The sequence below is a fragment of the Procambarus clarkii genome, chromosome 90 (assembly GCF_040958095.1).
Source record: "Procambarus clarkii isolate CNS0578487 chromosome 90, FALCON_Pclarkii_2.0, whole genome shotgun sequence".
In the NCBI taxonomy this organism is placed as follows: domain Eukaryota; kingdom Metazoa; phylum Arthropoda; class Malacostraca; order Decapoda; family Cambaridae; genus Procambarus; species Procambarus clarkii.
The window spans coordinates 10117591-10136667 of record NC_091239.1 but is presented as its reverse complement, the minus strand read 5'-3'; the positions used below and the strand labels follow the sequence as shown (position 1 = coordinate 10136667).

Sequence of the window (19077 nt, the reverse complement as noted above, 5' to 3'; positions counted from 1 at the left end):
ACCATGACAACTTTCCCTCTTATGACGTCCCTGTTTGTTGTCAAGAGTGTTTATGTGTAGGTCGTCCCTCTTCCCCACCAAACTCTTCAAGCTTCAGTGGAGTTCTCTGCGTTTATTCAAGTAGCCATGAGTTGATGACGTCAGAATGTTGTTTACCGTAGTCTCACTTGGCGAAGGTGTGTGTGGCGTCTGTGGTTGTCATGGCGACGGGTGACGCTCTGAGGGTCACTGTATCTTCCGTAATCAACCTGTTTTGTATTTGGTGTATTTCTAGAATTCGTTGTATATGTTTGAGTGGAGTACTTGTATGTGGTGGGGGTGTATTTTGTCTTTTATGTTTGATGTTGAGGATGGGGGGGTGGTGGTTGTGGTGGGGGGTGATGGTGGTGGTGATACTGGTGGTAGTGGTGGTTGAGACGGCGTCAGTGGACTGAGAATGTTGTTGTCAATAGAGTATTGTTGTTGTTGATGTTATCGTCGTTGATGTTATTGTGGTGAATGTGGTAATGACCAGGGCACCTGTGTTGATGTTTCAACATTGTCAGTCGCAATCTTCGAGATTAATGCGATGACCACAATTGTCTATATCACCATCACCACCATCACCACCATCACCACCACCACCACCACCACCCCCACCATCATCACCACCACCACCACCATCACCACCATCACCACCACCACCACCATCACCACCATCACCATGGGAAATAGGCTTACAGGTTCCGGAAGATGAGAGGAAATGTCAGCACTGTGGAGAAATGCCCGACAAACCACTGGAACATTATCTAACACAGTGCACAGTTACAACCACAACAGACCACTGGAACATTATCTAACACAGTGCACAGTTACAACCACAACAGATCACTGGAACATTATCTAACACAGTGCACAGTTACAACCACAACAGACCACTGGAACATTATCTAACACAGTGCACAGTTACAACCACAACAGACCACTGGAACATTATCTAACACAGTGCACAGTTACAACCACAACAGACCACTGGAACATTATCTAACACAGTGCACAGTTACAAACCCATTAAGATTTCAACTTAGATTCAACAGAGCAGAAGTTGTTAAACACATATGGCAAAATCTTACTGAAGCGACCATACGAGTCATAAATACTCATACTCCGCCCAAGTAAAACAGAAACAAGCAACACTTAGTGGGCCAGCCAGAGGCTTAGGGCCCGCCCAGTGGGCCAGCCAGAAGCTTAGGGCCCGCCCAGTGGGCCAGTCAGAGGCTTAGGGCCCGCCCAGTGGGCCAGTCAGAGGCTTAGGGCCCGCCCAGTGGGCCAGTCAGAGGCTTAGGGCCCGCCCAGTGGGCCAGTCAGAGGCTTAGGGCCCGCCCAGTGGGCCAGTCAGAGGCTTAGGGCCCGCCCAGTGGGCCAGTCAGAGGCTTAGGGCCCGCCCAGTGGGCCAGCCAGAGGCTTAGGGCCCGCCCAGTGGGCCAGCCAGAGGCTTAGGGCCCGCCCAGTGGGCCAGCCAGAGGCTTAGGGCCCGCCCAGTGGGCCAGCCAGAGCCTTAGGGCCCGCCCAGTGGGCCAGCCAGAGGCTTAGGGCCCGCGCAGGAATATCCCTGCAAAACAAAAAAAAAAAAAAACTACCACCTCACCATCATCACCACCGTCACCATCACCATCCTAAGGGCACCTGACAGCTGAGTGGACAGCGCTTCGGATTCGTAGTCCTGAGGTTCCAGGTTCGATCCCCGGTGAAGGCGGAGATAAATGGACAAAAATTTTCTTTCGCCCTGTGGCCCTTGTTACCTAGCAATAAATAGGTACCTGTGAGTTAGACAGCTGCTACTGATTGCTTCCTAGGGGATGTGTAACAAAAAGGAGGCCTGGTCGAGGACCGGGCCGTGGGGGGCATGAGGACACGATATATGTAAATTACATTGCAAACATCAACTTACAAATGCTACGAGAAATATAGCAAGCAAAATATGAGAGATTACCGATGATACATATAATTTAGAAATTATATTACTGTATTTTACAATATATCCAAAATGAATTTCCAGCTACATCACATGCTGATGTCACATATGCACTTATTCATAAGCAAAATATGGACTATAAGCAAGTGTGTGAACGGGCTGCAGCATAATATGGCCAATGCAATGTATGAAATCAACATGATTCCCAATAATCGCCCAATATGGCCCATCATATCATCTTTAGAATGGAATGTATCAAATCGACATACACGATACAAATCACTCAATATACAAAAAAAAAACAATGACAATATTTAAATCGTGTGATTATGGACAGCAAAACCGACAGCCGTGTTAATAAAGCGTAACAATGGGATTTTTAAGTGACATTGTTACGGTGTTGAATGGAGCGTGTTGGCGCGGGTATTGTCTGCTGCCATAGTCTTTCAATAAACATATCACTTGTTTTATTTTCCTGGTACAATATCTTGGTCTCTGTGGTCCCACCGGTTATGTAAGGGCATTGGGAAAACGGGATAATTAACTCTCTCTTTTAAGTAACGTTTGTCAAAATAGGAAAATTGGTGTTATTTTTCTCTATGTGGTCAGGGGAAGAAAAATTCAATTTTGAGTGTGTGTGTGCTAGTGCTAATTTAAGAAAGGAAGAAAATTCCGTTATTTTCATTATTTTTCACGGAAAAACTAAGGAAAAATATTGACCCCCTTCTCATACGTGTTCATGCGAAGTGATTTTTAAATTAATAAAGTTTAGAAACCCCGGGAAATATAACTATCTTTTTCCGGTGAATTTAAGAAAATGTTATTCAAATTAAAAATTACTTTAAAACTGGTCATTTTAGCTTTTCTTTCAGCCGCGACACTCACGAAAACCCGTACAAAAGGCTGCTACGTTTTACTCCAATTCAAAAAGGATTTACACCTCTACTTCAGTACACCAAAATTTTACATTTTGTTTAAAGTTTAAAGAATTGAGAATCCGCATTATAATTGCATTACTCACATTACAGAGATCAAATATTGGTTTCACTCGAAATAAGAAAATATTTTTTCCATATGAATTTGTATTAAACACTTCTGTCATCCGAGGCTTTCACAATATTTAATATCTCCCCAAATGATAAAGTCCAGTTCAATTGGTGAGAGAAAGGAAAACCCAGGATTTATCTGCTCTGAAAATTAACAAAATAAACTGCATAAAAATGCACTTGAAAGCTGTAGGGCAATAGTCTATCTACTGGATATTTTCAAACAATCATTTACACCTATTTCCATCTTTCTTCTTGCTTTCTCTATTCCCGCTGGTTTTCCCATGTTTCTTATCGAACTTTCTCCATATCATCTTTTCCTACTGCCCTTAATACTTAGAGTGATACAACTCTATTTTTGTTTATACATCCATGTATGTTCCTAATTACCTGTTTACCAGTCTCTCTACAAACTTTTAACTTTCCTGCTTACCTACATAGCCACCTAATTATTACCTACATGCCTACCTATGGGCTCTACCTACCTGCCTACATATCCACCTACGTACTAGCTTTCTGCTTACCTATTTACTTTCATGCTTATTTATAAAACCTGTGTTTTGTGCATTGGCAAACCTATTTTCTATTTTGTCTTATTAATGTTTTTTCTCTCTCTCTCTCTCTCTCTCTCTCTCTCTCTCTCTCTCTCTCTCTCTCTCTCTCTCTCTCTCTCTCTCTCATTTAACTGTTTCCCTCTTCATCTTACCTGCTATTTTACTCCACATTCGTCTCTCTTTCATCAATAATAAAAATCAAAACAATATCATGATTCATATATCAGTGATAGGTTGACACCCTGTATTTCCACCACTCACAGTACCAGGAAGCTCCTCCCCCCCCCATTTCCCCTCCCCCCATGTCCCCCACCGACTCCCTCTCCCTCCTCCCCCCCCCCCATTTCCCCTCCCCCCATGTCCCCCACCGACTCCCTCTCCCTCCTCCCCCACAACAACACCCCCCTAAAGCACCCATCCCCCTGTTACCGGACCAGCCCCTTTAAAGACACCCCTTCCCACTCCCAACCCCATCTCTGGCATCCTCCTCCCTAGCTCCCCACTTCCCCAACCTACCTATTAACTCCCCACCCCGCCACCACCCCCCTCTTGGGCTCTTATCACCACCCAATATCACTGTCTCTATCCCCACCCCCTCCCCCCCCCCCCCTCCCTACAACACTGTCAAATTCTTTGTTGTACTCACTATCAAACACACTTTCCTCACTATCAGCACTACTGTAATTACTACTATCACCATCAGCATCTCCGTTGCAGAAGCGCCGTCGTTCTCATCGTTACATCATTATCTATCTTATCGTCTTGGTTTCCATGGTAACCCCGAACCTAGATATCGAGCGAGTATGGTAGAAGCCAAAAACACAAACATGATTGATACATTAATGATCATTTTAAAATGTAAAATATATATATTTTTCTTTAATCAACTCAAGATCAAATACATAATTGTGTGTCGAGGCGTAAGACGTGTTCGAGTTTGATTCTATGAAGATCCAAGTGAACGAAATGTTATTCTCAACTATAATTTGTATTTACAGTTGGTATATGTATATGTGGATTATATACTCATACTAATATATGCGAACAAGCCTGAATGGTCCCCAGGACAATATGCAACTGAAAACTCACACCCCAGAAGTGACTCGAACCCATACTCCCAGGAGCAACGCAACTGGTATGTACAAGACGCCTTAATCCACTTGACCATCACTAATATATGTGTATATTGGTCAATTTTGTCAGCAGTCAGTCTTGTAGACATGCATTACTGAATAAGACAGAGTTAATTTAGTGATTCTAGCACGAAGCCTTAGTATTTCTTATGTCCGTCTTCGATGGGAAGTTGAAAAATTAGCTCTCCAAAGTTCATTTTGCAATTATAAGGGAGTTGATGCCTGTCATTAAGGCAAAAGTTTAACCTATTAGAGGCAGAGGAAAAACACCAAGGCCAAGCACGGTGGAATATTTTAAATGCATGTGTGTTAAGAGGAGAAATGCCTCTTGAGAGGAGCTACTAAGATGTAAGAGGACCTGATCAAGCATCCTCGTTGAACGACCAGGGAGGGAAGATGCTGGGGGAACTGGCACTTCTCTCGGTCTTATAGACGACAGGATGTACCAAGCTACATGTTTGAAAAGTATTGTATAAGTGTTTGATATGAAGTGCTTCTGCTATGTCTTATCTCTATACTGTCTACTATTTTGAGATTGGCAATGGTCTCGTCTTCGGAACAATGGGAGTGAAGGAATATATAATGGTGACCAACAAGTAGTTTGGATATGTGGTTATAACAATATATATTCATCAAAATTGCAATAGTTGTGAGAGTCGTGTAAGGCTTCCATGTACTTACTATATACTATCGAGTTATTTTACAAGCTTACGATATAAGAGAGTATCGGGGATTTGAAAGATTATGCAAATTATGTTCCTGGCCTGCTTGTGCCTCAGCGGGCAGTGGGCGGCTCTGATCGTTGGGGGGAAAGTGGTTTTAACCACATCAACATCGACTCTGATTTACATTTTTTGAGTGATATACCTCTCTCTCTCTCTCTCTCATTTACACAGAACCATGCACGGAAAGGTGATGAGAGTCAGCCAGAGCAAATAACCTACAGTTACCCCAAAAGGGCTAAGTGTATTTAGGACGACAGTGATAGTACACGCAGGTCCACAGAGGTTAAACTATTTTAAACACACATTAACCAATGTATAATTGAAATAAGTTTATTGAGGTAAAATACACACAAAGGGATGAGGTAGCTCAAGCTATTCTCAACCCGTTCAGTACATCGTGTTAATACATACATAGACACACATCACAAACAATAAACATATTACCAAACATTCTGAGAGAGAAACATTTACATTTCCTACGAATGTATATAATTATCCAAACCATCTAACAACGTAACTGACCAAAGTAACATCTAGACAAATATAATAACCTTAGTTAAGTTTAGTACTAAAACCAAAGAGATATTAAATAAAGTTAAATTGGTAAACAATAGACTGCTAAACATTATTATATATTCAAATCAAGTAAATGTGGTATTGTAAATATGTAAATATGGATATGTAAATTAGGTATTTGCAGGATGGGGTAAATACCGGAATATATGTTAGAGAGATGGAGAGAATTATCAGGGGAAAGCGACTAGCCATTACGACTATATAGCACTGAGAAGGGGTCAGAATAAGGAGTTGTGATGGGACGGGGGGAAAGGAATAGTGCCCCAACCACTTGGACGGTCGGGGATTGAACGCCGACCTGCATGAACCGAGTCCGTCGCTCTACCATCCACCCCCCAATATATATTATGTTAGAGATTTAGGATATGAACGGCTGAAGTGAAAGTAAGGTATTGAGGCAAGCGGGGTTGGCCTTGGAGACGGGGTAGGGAGGTTAGCCATGTGGGGGTTGAGTGAGATGACTGACTGGACGTGATTGGACGTGAGGATGTCGGACACTCACACATCTGGAAACGTGATATGAACCACATTCACGTGCTTCACTACTCACGTCCCAGGTGACTTCACTCCTGAAATATTTCCAGGATACAAGCGGGAAACAGGTCTCCTTATACCGGACTACTGTGTACATAGGAAATGTCTGTCCTATCTCAGCTATTCCAGACACGTTGTCTGTCGTTTTTGGATCTGAGTTGCTTGATTGACAGTGACAATGGACCAAGGCTGTTTGAGGGAAAAGCCCTAAGGAGGCCCTTCTTTCCCCTGACAGAAATCGCTGGTGCACTAATCCGAGGGTCAGGGCACTAATCCGGGGGTCGGGGCACTAATCCGGGGGTCGGGGCTCTAATCCGGGGGTCGGGGCTCTAATCCGGGGGTCGGGGCACTAATCCGAGGGTCTGAGCTCTAATCCGAGGGCCAGGGCTCTAATCCGAGGGTCAGGGCTCTAATCCGAGGGTCAGGGCTCTAATCCGAGGGTCGGGGCACTAATCCGGGGGTCGGGGCTCTAATCCGAGGGTCAGGGCTCTAATCCGAGGGTCAGGGCTCTAATCCGAGGGTCAGGGCTCTAATCCGAGGGTCAGGGCTCTAATCCGAGGGTCAGGGCCCTAATCCGAGGGTCAGGGCTCTAATCCGAGGGTCAGGGCTCTAATCCGAGGGTCAGGGCTCTAATCCGAGGGTCAGGGCTCTAATCCGAGGGTCAGGGCTCTAATCCGAGGGTCAGGGCTCTAATCCGAGGGTCAGGGCTCTAATCCGAGGGTCGAATCTCTTGAGATTCACACTACTTGGAGGCTGTAAGCAGGTAAAGTCTGAGACTGAGCATCCTCTCTCTGAGGCGTCTTGTCGAACCACTTGGCTTGGACGGTAGAGCGACGGTCTGGCTTCATGCAGGTCGGCGTTCAATCCCCGAACGTCCAAGTGGTTGGACACCATTCCTTCCCTCCTCCTCCGTCCCATCCCAAATCCTTATCCTGACCCCTTCCAAGTGCTATATAGTCGTAATGACTTGATTTGCTTTATCCTCATAGATCTCTGAGGCGTCTCAGGTCACCTCTCACTCCTCAGTTGCGTGACGCGAAAAGCAGTGTTGCTTCTCATCACGCCTCAGCTATGGCCCGTGATATGTTCTTCTAGCAGAACACTCAATAGGAATATAAGAATAACATGATAACTTTAATGCTAAAAGGTATACATCCTAACTACACATTTTTAATCCTTGGCACTCCCCAGGGAGCCGGTTGGCCGAGCGGACAGCACGCTGGATTTGTGATCCTGTGGTCCTGGGTTCGATCCCAGACGCCGGTGAGAAACAATGGGCAGAGTTTCTTTCACCCTATGCCCCTGTTACCTAGCAGTAAAATAGGTACCTGGGTGTTAGTCAGCTGTCACGGGCTGCTTCCTGGGGGTGGAGGCCTGGTCGAGGACCGGGCCGCGGGGACACTAAAAGCCCCGAAATCATCTCAAGATAACCTCAAGATAACTCCTGTGTGTTTTTAAAGAACGATTATGGTAAAGAAATGAGAATGGTGAACGTTCAGCAGAACGTTCCCTACGCCAGACAAAACGCTTTGAAAGAGACAAATGTTGGCTATTTCCCACTTGGGTTCAATCATTCCAATGATCTCAATATATAGACAAGACAACAACATCTCAATCAAGGCGAATGACAATGCATAAACAGGTCACATAATTTCTACACACACGCAGACCCTCAAAGATATCCTGCTTAGCAACACCGAAATAAACGACAGATACAATGACAAGAAATTAGACGTAGCTGAAGTAATACATATATATATATTGCTATATACTATCGAGTTATTTTACAAGCTTACGATATAAGAGAGTATCGGGGATTTTAAAGAGTAACTCTCATCAACTATCAAGAGCCCGGTTACAGATGAGTACGTTCTACCACCTACAAGTCTATAACATAACTACCAGATCACATGTTGAACAGACCACACACTAGAAGTTGAAGGTACGACGACGTTTCGGTCCGTCCTGGACCATTCTCAAGTCGATTGTGAGAATGACTTGAGAATGGTCCAGGACGGACCGAAACGTCGTCGTCCCTTCAACTTCTAGTGTGTGGTCTGGTCAACATACTTCAGCCACGTTATTGTGACTCATCGCCTGCATACCAGATCACATCACACCTACTGATCCATCTGACCAATTACACACTACACAGAATTGAACAAGCATTTGTTCATCTACACAGAGCATTTGACTAAGATTTGTTCATCTGACCAATGAAAATGTAGACAAAGATTGCCCAATTCCTTTGACATGTTCCTTTACACACTTTACGGGCTCACCATAGACCGTGCTACTTGCCCCGCTCCTGTGCCAGGTAAGTCCACTACGGGCTCACCATAGCCCGTGCTACTTGCCCCGCTCCTGTGCCAGGTAAGTTCACTACGGGCTCACCATAGCCCGTGCTACTTGCCCCGCTCCTGTGCCAGGTAAGTCCACTACGGGCTCACCATAGCCCGTGCTACTTGCCCCGCTCCTGTGCCAGGTAAGTTCACTACGGGCTCACCATAGCCCGTGCTACTTGCCCCGCTCCTGTGCCAGGTAAGTCCACTACGGGCTCACAATAGCCCCTGCTACTTGCCCCGCTCCTGTGCCAGGTAAGTCCACTACGGGCTCACCATAGCCCGTGCTACTTGCCCCGCTCCTGTGCCAGGTAAGTCCACTACAGGCTCACCATAGCCCCTGCTACTTGCCCCGCTCCTGTGCCAGGTAAGTCCACTACGGGCTCACCATAGCCCCTGCTACTTGCCCCGCTCCTGTGCCAGGTAAGTCCACTACGGGCTCACCATAGCCCCTGCTACTTGCCCCGTTCCTGTGCCAGGTAAGTCCACTACAGGCTCACCATAGCCCCTGCTACTTGCCCCGCTCCTGTGCCAGGTAAGTCCACTACGGGCTCACCATAGCCCCTGCTACTTGCCCCGCTCCTGTGCCAGGTAAGTCCACTACGGGCTCACCATAGCCCGTGCTTCTTGCAACTTTTTGTTCCCAGTAGCTGAATCTAATACAACACAGCCTTCGATCGGGCGTCACCACAGTTCGTTTGCTGATTGGCCAGTAATCCTTTAACTTAGGCGATTGGCGGAGGTACATTTGTCTCTACCAATTATCGGAATCTCTGCAATTTAAACAAATTTCCTGTTGACGTTTACGCTTAAATTGCTCTTTGAACGGCGATTTGGGGTTTACAACGGTGCTTTGAACAGCATTTTGATTCTTACAACGGAGCTTTGAACAGCATTTTGAATCTTACAACGGTGCTTTGAACAGCATTTTGAATCTTACAACGGTGATTTGAACAGCATTTTGAATCTTACAACGGGGCTTTGAACAGCATTTTGAATCTTACAACGGTGATTTGAACAGCATTTTGAATCTTACAACGGGGCTTTGAGCAGCATTTTGAATCTTACAACGGTGCTTTGAACAGCATTTTGAATCATACAACGGTGCTTTGAACAGCATTTTGAATCTTACAACGGTGCTTTGAACAGCATTTTGAATCATACAACGGTGCTTTGAACAGCATTTTGAATCTTACAACGGTGCTTTGAACAGCATTTTGAATCATACAACGGTGCTTTGAACAGCATTTTGAATCTTACAACGGTGCTTTGAACAGCATTTTGAATCATACAACGGTGCTTTGAACAGCATTTTGAATCTTACAACGGTGCTTTGAACAGCATTTTGAATCTTACAACGGTGCTTTAAGCAGCATTTTGAATCTTACAACGGTGATTTGAACAGCATTTTGAATCTTACAACGCTGATTTGAACAGCATTTTGAACCTTACAACGGTGATTTGAACAGCATTTTGAATATTACAACGCTGATTTGAACAGCATTTTGAATCTTACAACGGGGCTTCGAACGTTGATGTTAAATATGACAAATGACTTACAGTACACAAGCTGTACTCACCTAGTTGTGCTTGCGGGGGTTGAGCTGTGGCTCTTTGGTCCCGCCTCTCAACCGTCAATCAACTGATGTACAGATTCCTGAGCCTACTGGGCTCTATGGATCTTACATCTTGTTCTTGTCTTCCAATGTGTTCTCTGGCCTCGCTACTCCGTAACTAATGCAGCCGTTTTGCCTAACCCGGAACATACTAGCCCAAGCAACCCGCCTAACCCCATGGAGGTCGATACAGAGGAAACGTCGATTATACAGTGCTTGAATTTATTTAAAACGTCGCATTTTCCACGTAGTCGATTTGAGTTGTTAGGGCAGCGCTTTGCCGGTAGTGAGGCACCATTGAATTTTGAATTAAAGAGGAGAAATTAGACGGGAGAGCGTGCGTGCTTGTGGGTGCAGGTTAGCGTGCGTGTGGGTGCAGGTTAGCGTGCGTGTGGTGCAGGTTAGCGTGCGTGTGGGTGCAGGTTAGCGTGCGTGTGGGTGCAGGTTAGCGTGCGTGAGTGTGGATGTAGCCAGAGTATTTTAACGAGGTTATCTTGGGTGATTGGGTTAATACAAGAGTGTGAGGGATGGGGGTGTGAAAGTGTATTCAAGTTGTGAGAGTAGCAGGGAAGGGGTGAGAGAGAATGTGGCGGGGGGGGGGGGGGAGGAGAGAGAGAGAGAGAGAGAGAGAGTGAGAGAGAGAGAGAGAGAGAGAGAGAGAGAGAGAGAGAGAGAGAGAGAGAGAGAGAGAGAGAGAGAGGCAAGGTAGGGGTGAATGTGTTTTGTATCTGTCAGGATACACCAGCTCAGTGCTAGCGATTATACGTAACTTTTAGCGTACCTTGGTCCATGCGTACCGTGGTCCATGCGTACCTTGGTCCATGCGTACCGTGGTCCATGCGTACCGTGGTCCATGCGTACCTTGGTCCATGCGTACCGTGGTCCATGCGTACCTTGGTCCATGCGTACCGTGGTCCATGCGTACCTTGGTCCATGCGTACCGTGGTCCATGCGTACCTTGGTCCATGCGTACCGTGGTCCATGCGTACCTTGGTCCATGCGTACCGTGGTCCATGCGTACCTTGGTCCATGCGTACCGTGGTCCATGCGTACCGTGGTCCATGCGTACCTTGGTCCATGCGTACCGTGGTCCATGCGTACCTTGGTCCATGCGTACCGTGGTCCATGCGTACCTTGGTCCATGCGTACCGTGGTCCATGCGTACCGTGGTCCATGCGTACCTTGGTCCATGCGTACCGTGGTCCATGCGTACCGTGGTCCATGCGTACCTTGGTCCATGCGTACCGTGGTCCATGCGTACCGTGGTCCATGCGTACCGTGGTCCATGCGTACCTTGGTCCATGCGTACCGTGGTCCATGCGTACCGTGGTCCATGCGTACCGTGGTCCATGCGTACCGTGGTCCATGCGTACCGTGGTCTATGCGTACCTTGGTCCATGTGTTAAGACCCATGTTTATAGTCACCTTATCTTGAGGTTATCTTGAGATGATTTCGGGGCTTTAGTGTCCCCGCGGCCCGGTCCTCGACCAGACCTTAGACTTAGGGTGATTATCCTGCTGCCCTACAGCAAAGATTTTTCAGTTTTCATTCCTGCCAGTTTAAGGAACACACAAAACAGAGGAGTTTTCCTGTATGTGTTCCTGAATTTGCTGTGTAACTATCCAGTGTTTCCTCTCCGCTTTCTCTAATCATTTGCTTATCTTGTTTCCTGTACGCTCTCTTGTTTTGCAACTTCTAATTTATTAAATTATTTGTCCTTATCTAGGTAATTTCCTATTTTTTTAGGGGGATTCCTCGTTCTATTATTTCGTTTTTCTCCTGCTTCAGTTCCTCAATTCTTCTCCTTCTCTTCACTATCTCCCTGTTTTTCTCTTCCTACCAATGCACTGCCTCCTCTCTGAGCTGTTGTTGTTGTTAAAGATTTAGCTACTCAGGACGAAGTGTCCATGTAGCACGGGCTATGGTGAGCCCGTAATGCTCTGAGCTCTAGAGACAATATTATCAATGATTCCTTGACTTATTCCTTCTTTCTCTTCTCTTACGTTCCTCTTTTTGATCCTCCTTATGTTAATACTCATTATCTGCTTATTCTTGCTCTTATTTTTCTCCTCTCTACTTTGCTTCATCCTTCGTTCTCTTTTTTTTTCCTTGTCAAAAGAGGCTGACGACATCTTACAGAAGCAAAGTACCAGGAGCACCAAACTACAAAAGTACCAAAGTATCATACACAAAGTGCTGTTTATGGCAGCATTATATGTACCATAAATCTATATTCAAAGGGAAAACAGAGCTCCTGTATAAAGAACTATGTGGACGGGCAACATAAAGCTTTATGTTGTAACAACATAATGTTGTTACATTATTACAACTGTTATGTTGTAAGCAACAAAGTAGCTTCCATAGAGCTACTCTCACAAGTCAAGCCTGGCCTCGGGCCGGGCTTGGGGAGTAGAAGAACTCCCAGAACCCCATCAACCAGGTATATGTGGGCCTGCGGGCCGCTCCAAGCAACAGCCTGGTGGACCAAACTCTCACAAGTCAAGCCTGGCCTCGGGCCGGGCTTGGGCAGTAGAACAACTCCCAGAACCCCATCAACCAGGTATATGTGGGCCTGCGGGCCGCTCCAAGCAACTGCCTGGTGGACCAAACTCTCACAAGTCAAGCCTGGCCTCGGGCCGGGCTTGGGGAGTAGAAGAACTCCCAGAACCCCATCAACCAGGTATATGTGAGCCTGCGGGCCGCTCCAAGCAACAGCCTGGTGGACCAAACTCTCACAAGTCAAGCCTGGCCTCGGGCCGGGCTTGGGGAGTAGAAGAACTCCCAGAACCCCTTCAACCAGGTATCAACCAGGTATCAACCAGGTATCACTTGACTGCTTCTGTAAACTGAGGCTTGGATATCGTTACTGGAAGCATTTGACTGCTGGTGAATGCTAGGAACAGCAGCTACGACACTCTTCAACATTTGTGGCTGCCCTGTTGTCAGTGAATATAGAGCAAATGAACAAATCCACAAGGGCCGTGATGAGGATTCGAACCTACGTCCGAGAGGATCCCAGACGCGTCTTAATCGACTGTGCTACATGGTAAAGTGATCAAATGTCATGAGATATTTAGAGATTTGTGATTATTTCAGCCACTCGGATACTGTGAGATATTCTTGTGATAGTCCATTCCTAGTCTACTAGTCCAGACGTAGGTTCTAGTAGACTACTTCTAGTAGGACTAGTAGACTACTAGATAGTCTACTAGTCCATTTCCAGTATGGACTAGTAGATTATAGACTCGCATCTCACGTTTTCTCATGATTCCCATGTTTAACAAGCCATACTCTGAGATGGGGATTATATATGAACTTAGAGCTGACGCTTGATCTATACTCTATAATCCCTCATATAGAATAGGGCGCAGCACTATGGTGTGTTTACCTAAGCTTGTTTATCAACAAAAAAAAATCCTCGTTTCCGCTGAAGTCTGAATGAACACTTTCAGCTCAAACGCCACCACTATTATGACATGTATGGAGTAGAAGACATTTGGGTGTGGGGGAGTTTCAGAGAACTTTCGTCAAGGACTTCCCTACCTGTGTGTGTAAGTGTACTCACCTAATTGTACTCACCTAATTGTGCTTGCGGGGGTTGAGCTTTGGCTCTTTGGTCCCGCCTCTCAACTGTCAATCAACTGGTGTACAGATTCCTGAGCCTACTGGGCTCTATCATATCTACATTTGAAACTGTGTATGGAGTCAGCCTCCACCACATCACTTCCTAGTGCATTCCATTTATTAACTACTCTGACACTGAAAAAATTCTTTCTAACGTCTCTGTGGCTCATCTGGGTACTAAGTTTCCACCTGTGTCCCCTTGTTCGTGTCCACACAAGTGTGTGTGTGTGTGTGTGTGTGTGTGTGTCTGTGTGTCTGTGTGTCTGTGTGTCTGTGTGTCTGTGTGTGTGTGTGTGTGTGTGTGTAATTACCTAAGTGTAGTTACAGGATGCGAGCTACGCTCGTGGTGTCCCGTCTTCCCAGTACTCTTTGTCACGTAACGCTTTGAAATTACTTTACAACCACTTTGAAACTACATGTGTGTATTTAATATTTGTATTTACTGTCTGAGCCTGCAGTTTCGAGCTATTAGCTCTTGGACCCCGCCTTTCTAACCAATCTATTCTTCCTCTTATTATGTCTACTACATATATTTTTCTCTAACACACACACGTATCCCCAGGAAGCAGCCTGTAGCAGCTGTCTAACTCCCAGGTACCTATTTACTGCTAGATGAACAGGTGCATCATGGTGAAAGAAACTCTGCCTCAGCCGGGAATTGAACCCAGACCCTTAGGGCTACGACCCACCAAGCGCTGTGCACTCAGCCGCGAGGCCCCATGTGTGTGTGTGTGTGTGTGTGTGTGTGTGTGTGTGTGTGTGTGTGTGTGTGTGTGTGTGTGTGTGTGTGAGCGCGTGCGTGTGTGGTGGGTGCATGTCCGGCAGGCGCCCCGGGACAGACACTATACTAGGTTAGAACACACTGGGGACTCCCCGCCCGCGACACCAACCAGAATCGTGAATGAAACTGTACCTGCAGCCATGAATCACGCCGCTCCAGTGAGCTTCTCCATACGTCATCCTCAAGGCCAAAATAAAACTGATTCAAAAAAATGGTATAATTCCGATCACACGTTGAACAAAAACCACAAATAGAGGATTAATGGCACACCGAAATCACAATAGCGTGATGCATCATATGAACAAATCCACGAGGGCCGTGCCGAGGGTTCGAATCTACGTCTGGGATGCTCTCGGACGTACGTTCGAGCCCTCGTCACGGGCCTTGTGGATTTGTTTAAAGGATTACAGGGTTTCCCCCAAGATGTATAAATAATAAGAAGGAAGCAACACGCAGGAATGTATAGATAAACAAAAGTGCAAGACGATAAAGTTTGGTATAAGAAAATTAATTAGTATTTGCTTTTAAAATATAACTGAAAATAATATTAAAGAAAATAATCAAGAAGATTGGTAAACAATTTTTTTGTTGTTAGATTTACAAACAATTTGTTAAAAAAAATGTATAAGAAAATAAGAACAAAGATTAGAGTAATTTTTGTTTTCATTAATTTAGTTTATTATGCACCTAATACCCATCCCGTGGGCGGTGGTGGAAGAAAACCGAACATATCACATTTTATGGGTAAATAAAACTGATTATATCCCAGGTAATAGTCAAAGAAAACTGATTAAATCACATACAATGCGTAAAAAAAACGAATTATATCACATCTAATGGGCAAAGAAAACGGATTATATTACAATTAATGGTCAAAGAAAACTGATTAATCACATTTAATGGTCAAAGAAAACTGATTAATCACATTTAATGGTCAAAGAAAACTGGCTATATCATATTTAATGGTAAAAGAAAACTGATTAAGTCACACTTAATGGGTCAAAGATATCGAAAAATATCATATCTAATGGTCATATCTTTAAAGCAACAAAACTAACCAGCAAATGCATTATAGTCAAGGACTAGGTAGGCTCTTGGCCTTTACCCAGAAGCAAGATATACCTCTCACTGAACATATCTCCTTATGTACAAACTAAACACGGCTCTTTTCAAAGCATAATAAACTTATGTAAAAAAGTAACATTGCAGACAGATTTTAAAAAGTAACTAGTAACGACTATCTTACTTTTCACTTTTTTACAATACTTGTTTTACATAAAATCCTCTAACAGTCGTCAGTTAAGCCATAGTATTGGAGAGCATGGTACAAAAAATACTTTATATGTATCAGAGCAGAACATAAGAATAAAGGAAATTGCAAAAGCCTTTACAGCTTGTATTTATTACACGCAATCAAATCCATATTTATTATAAGTACCTCCGTATTTAATAATACACCTTCAAAAGGATGGATTTGCAATTCAGTGGTGTGGATATATAGGCAGGAATGAGGTGGAACATTGATAAGGTATTATTGAGATAAATGTGTATCAATGATCCCACTCAAATCGCCATTTAACTGATAAGTCAAAACCGGATCTAAATTATACAAAACACTACTAATTGTTCAAAATACATGATTTTTTTTAATCTGTATCAGAGCAGATTCAATAATGTTTCTGTTGAAAATGTTTTTTACAATTCGGAATTGAAGAAGTCCTCACTGGACAATTGACTTGAGAATGGTCCAGGACGGACCGAAACGTCGTCGTCCCTTCACCTTCTAGTGTGTGGTCTGGTCAACAATTGGTCGTGTCTTGCAGTTATGTTGGGAAATTCTTAATTTCAAATCTTTGTATGTTTGCCCTACAAAGAACCTATTACAGTCTGTACAAGGTATGTTGTAAATGACAACAATTACCACTACGAGTTTCTATTAGTTAGAAACAATCCTCATAGTAATAATTGTATCATTTACAATTATCCCCAAAGGTTGGAAGGATAAGGGGTGCCCAGTGGTTGTAAGGATAAGGGAGCCTAGTGGTTGTAAGGATAAGGGGGGCCCAGTAGTTGTAAGGGGGCCCAGTAGTTGTAAGGGATAAGGGAGCCCAGTAGTTGTAAGGGATAAGGGGGCCCAGTGGTTGTAAGGATAAGGGAGCCCAGTGGTTATAAGGATAAGGGGGCCCCTGTGGTTGTAAGGGATAAGGGGGCCCAGTAGTTGTAAGGATAAGGGAGCCCAGTGGTTGTAAGGGATAAGGGGGTCCAGTGGTTGTAAGGGATAAGGGGGCCCCTGTGGTTGTAAGGATAGGAGCTCCCCTGTGATTGCATATGTCCCGTGGTAGTAGGGAGGAGGCCCTGTGATTGTAGTGAGAGAGGGGCCTCGTGGGTGTAGCGAGCGGGCCCCTAGGAGTAGCAAGGGGGGCCCGTGGGTGTAACAAGCGGGCCAGTGGGTGTAGGAAGAACCTCAAGGTAAGGCAGTGGGAGAAGGGGGGGCTAGAGTTATATCATGAGGGTCAGGGTGGAGATGGTATACCAATTTTATTAAACTGTATCATCAATGCGCCACAATATTGGCCGTCAAAGAGAGTTACCCGTTCACCCACACTTGTTCATGTGTCATCGGCCCGTCGCGCCACGCGTCTATCCCCCTCTTCTAAGCACACTTATGACTTTTTTTATGACTCCTGTTTCCTGTCGACTTCGTATGTGTGTGTTTGTCCGTCGTGTAGAGCTCTGTAGAGCGCTTCTCTGGCCACTTTAACTCAAACGTTCGTGTAACGAACTGGAGACGCCCCACATCCTGGCCGCTGACTCCCTGCAATTGCTTCCAGTGCATTTGTTCCTCAAATACAGAGGCTAGGCGAGAGAGAGAGACCACATCCACCCACACACAGGATGAGAGTGCTGTACTGATTTCATTGGCGATTATCTAGCCGCTCGTCAGATGTGGAGCGATAGTTTGTGGGAAAAAAAACCACACAAGATGCGCTTTTCGCTCACATTGGAGCCTAGCCCAGCAACGCCGGAAGGGACTCCGGGACACACCCGTTCGCCAGGGCTCCCAACCTAGCTGTACACCCTCTCTTATTCGGCTATTTCTCTCGTTCTCTCTTTACCAACGTCGAGTATTTTCACTCATTGCCTCTTCTATATTTAAAAACATCAATTGTGTTCAATCATTTTGGCGCAGATGTCCTCCTTTGCGTGTGCTTGTCGTCTCCCAGTTCCCGCGCATTATCTTACACTTGCTTGCTGCATTCCCTGCCTCTTGCACGGCGCATGCGTTGCCACCCGCACACAACGTCACGAATCAATAGTGACGCATTGATTTCGTCATATATATATAGCAGCCAATCCCAGCGCGCGCTCTGCCCCACTCACTCCCTAGGAAGCTCCGGATTGGCTGCCGGCACAAATGACGTCAACTGACGGAGCAGTGAGGTGGTGTGTGACGTCACCGGTTTATAACTTGGTCGCAGATGCTTCAGAGCAGTTATCTTGTTGTGAAGACGGTCGGCCTCGGTTGTGGGTGTGTGTCGGTCGTGTCTAGAGCGAGTGTTAGAGAATATACAAGAATACATCACGTAGATCGTTGCCTCTCTAGTCCTCTAGATGAGGGACCTGTGGTACGAGACCTACCTTGACCTGGATCAACTCACCGACACCGGCTTGTCCACCGCCAGGCTGGGTGATCTGGCCCTCCCCCATCTGACCTCTAATCACCTGACCTTCTCGACAGTGACCTCGACAACACCTTCGCCTCCTACACAGGCTCTAGCGCCATTTAAGTACTCACCAGCCTCCCCAGATCTACCTATCGACTTCGACTACAACTCAGGTGAGTAATTTGGAAAAAAAACACATATATACCTATTTTGTGTGGAAAAAGAAACGTGAGTGTGTTTTGGACCAATACACAAAAGTTTGAGGCTCTTTGACTGACCTCAAGCAGACAAACACAGGTTTTGGTCTGTTTCCAGTCACGTGGGCTGGCCCGAAAGAAAGTGTGTGCAGGCGAAGCGAACAAACCCTTGGGCAGTGTCAGTTTCTGTGAGAGCTGTGGACAGTGTCTGTGAGGGCTGTGGACAGTGTGAGGGCTGTGGACAGTGTGAGGGCTGTAGACAGTGTCTGTGAGGGCTGTGGACAGTGTGAGGGCTGTAGCCAGTGTCTGTGAGGGTCGTGGACAAAGTG

The 19077-nt window shown here is 45.5% G+C and overlaps 1 protein-coding gene across 2 annotated transcripts in view; it reads left to right on the top strand.

Moving 5' to 3' along the window:
* The first annotated feature begins 18308 nt into the window (after positions 1-18308).
* The window catches only part of LOC123746514 (Hormone receptor-like in 38), a 53192-nt gene continuing 52423 nt past the window's right edge, over positions 18309-19077 (top strand). The window contains exon 1 of one of the 2 annotated variants that reach the window (XM_045728041.2): positions 18309-18724. In XM_045728041.2, coding sequence (XP_045583997.1) covers positions 18499-18724 — 226 coding nt within the window. In that variant the 5' untranslated portion in view covers positions 18309-18498. The remainder of the gene's footprint in view (positions 18725-19077) is intronic. The other variant, XM_045728040.2, reaches the window with a different exon arrangement.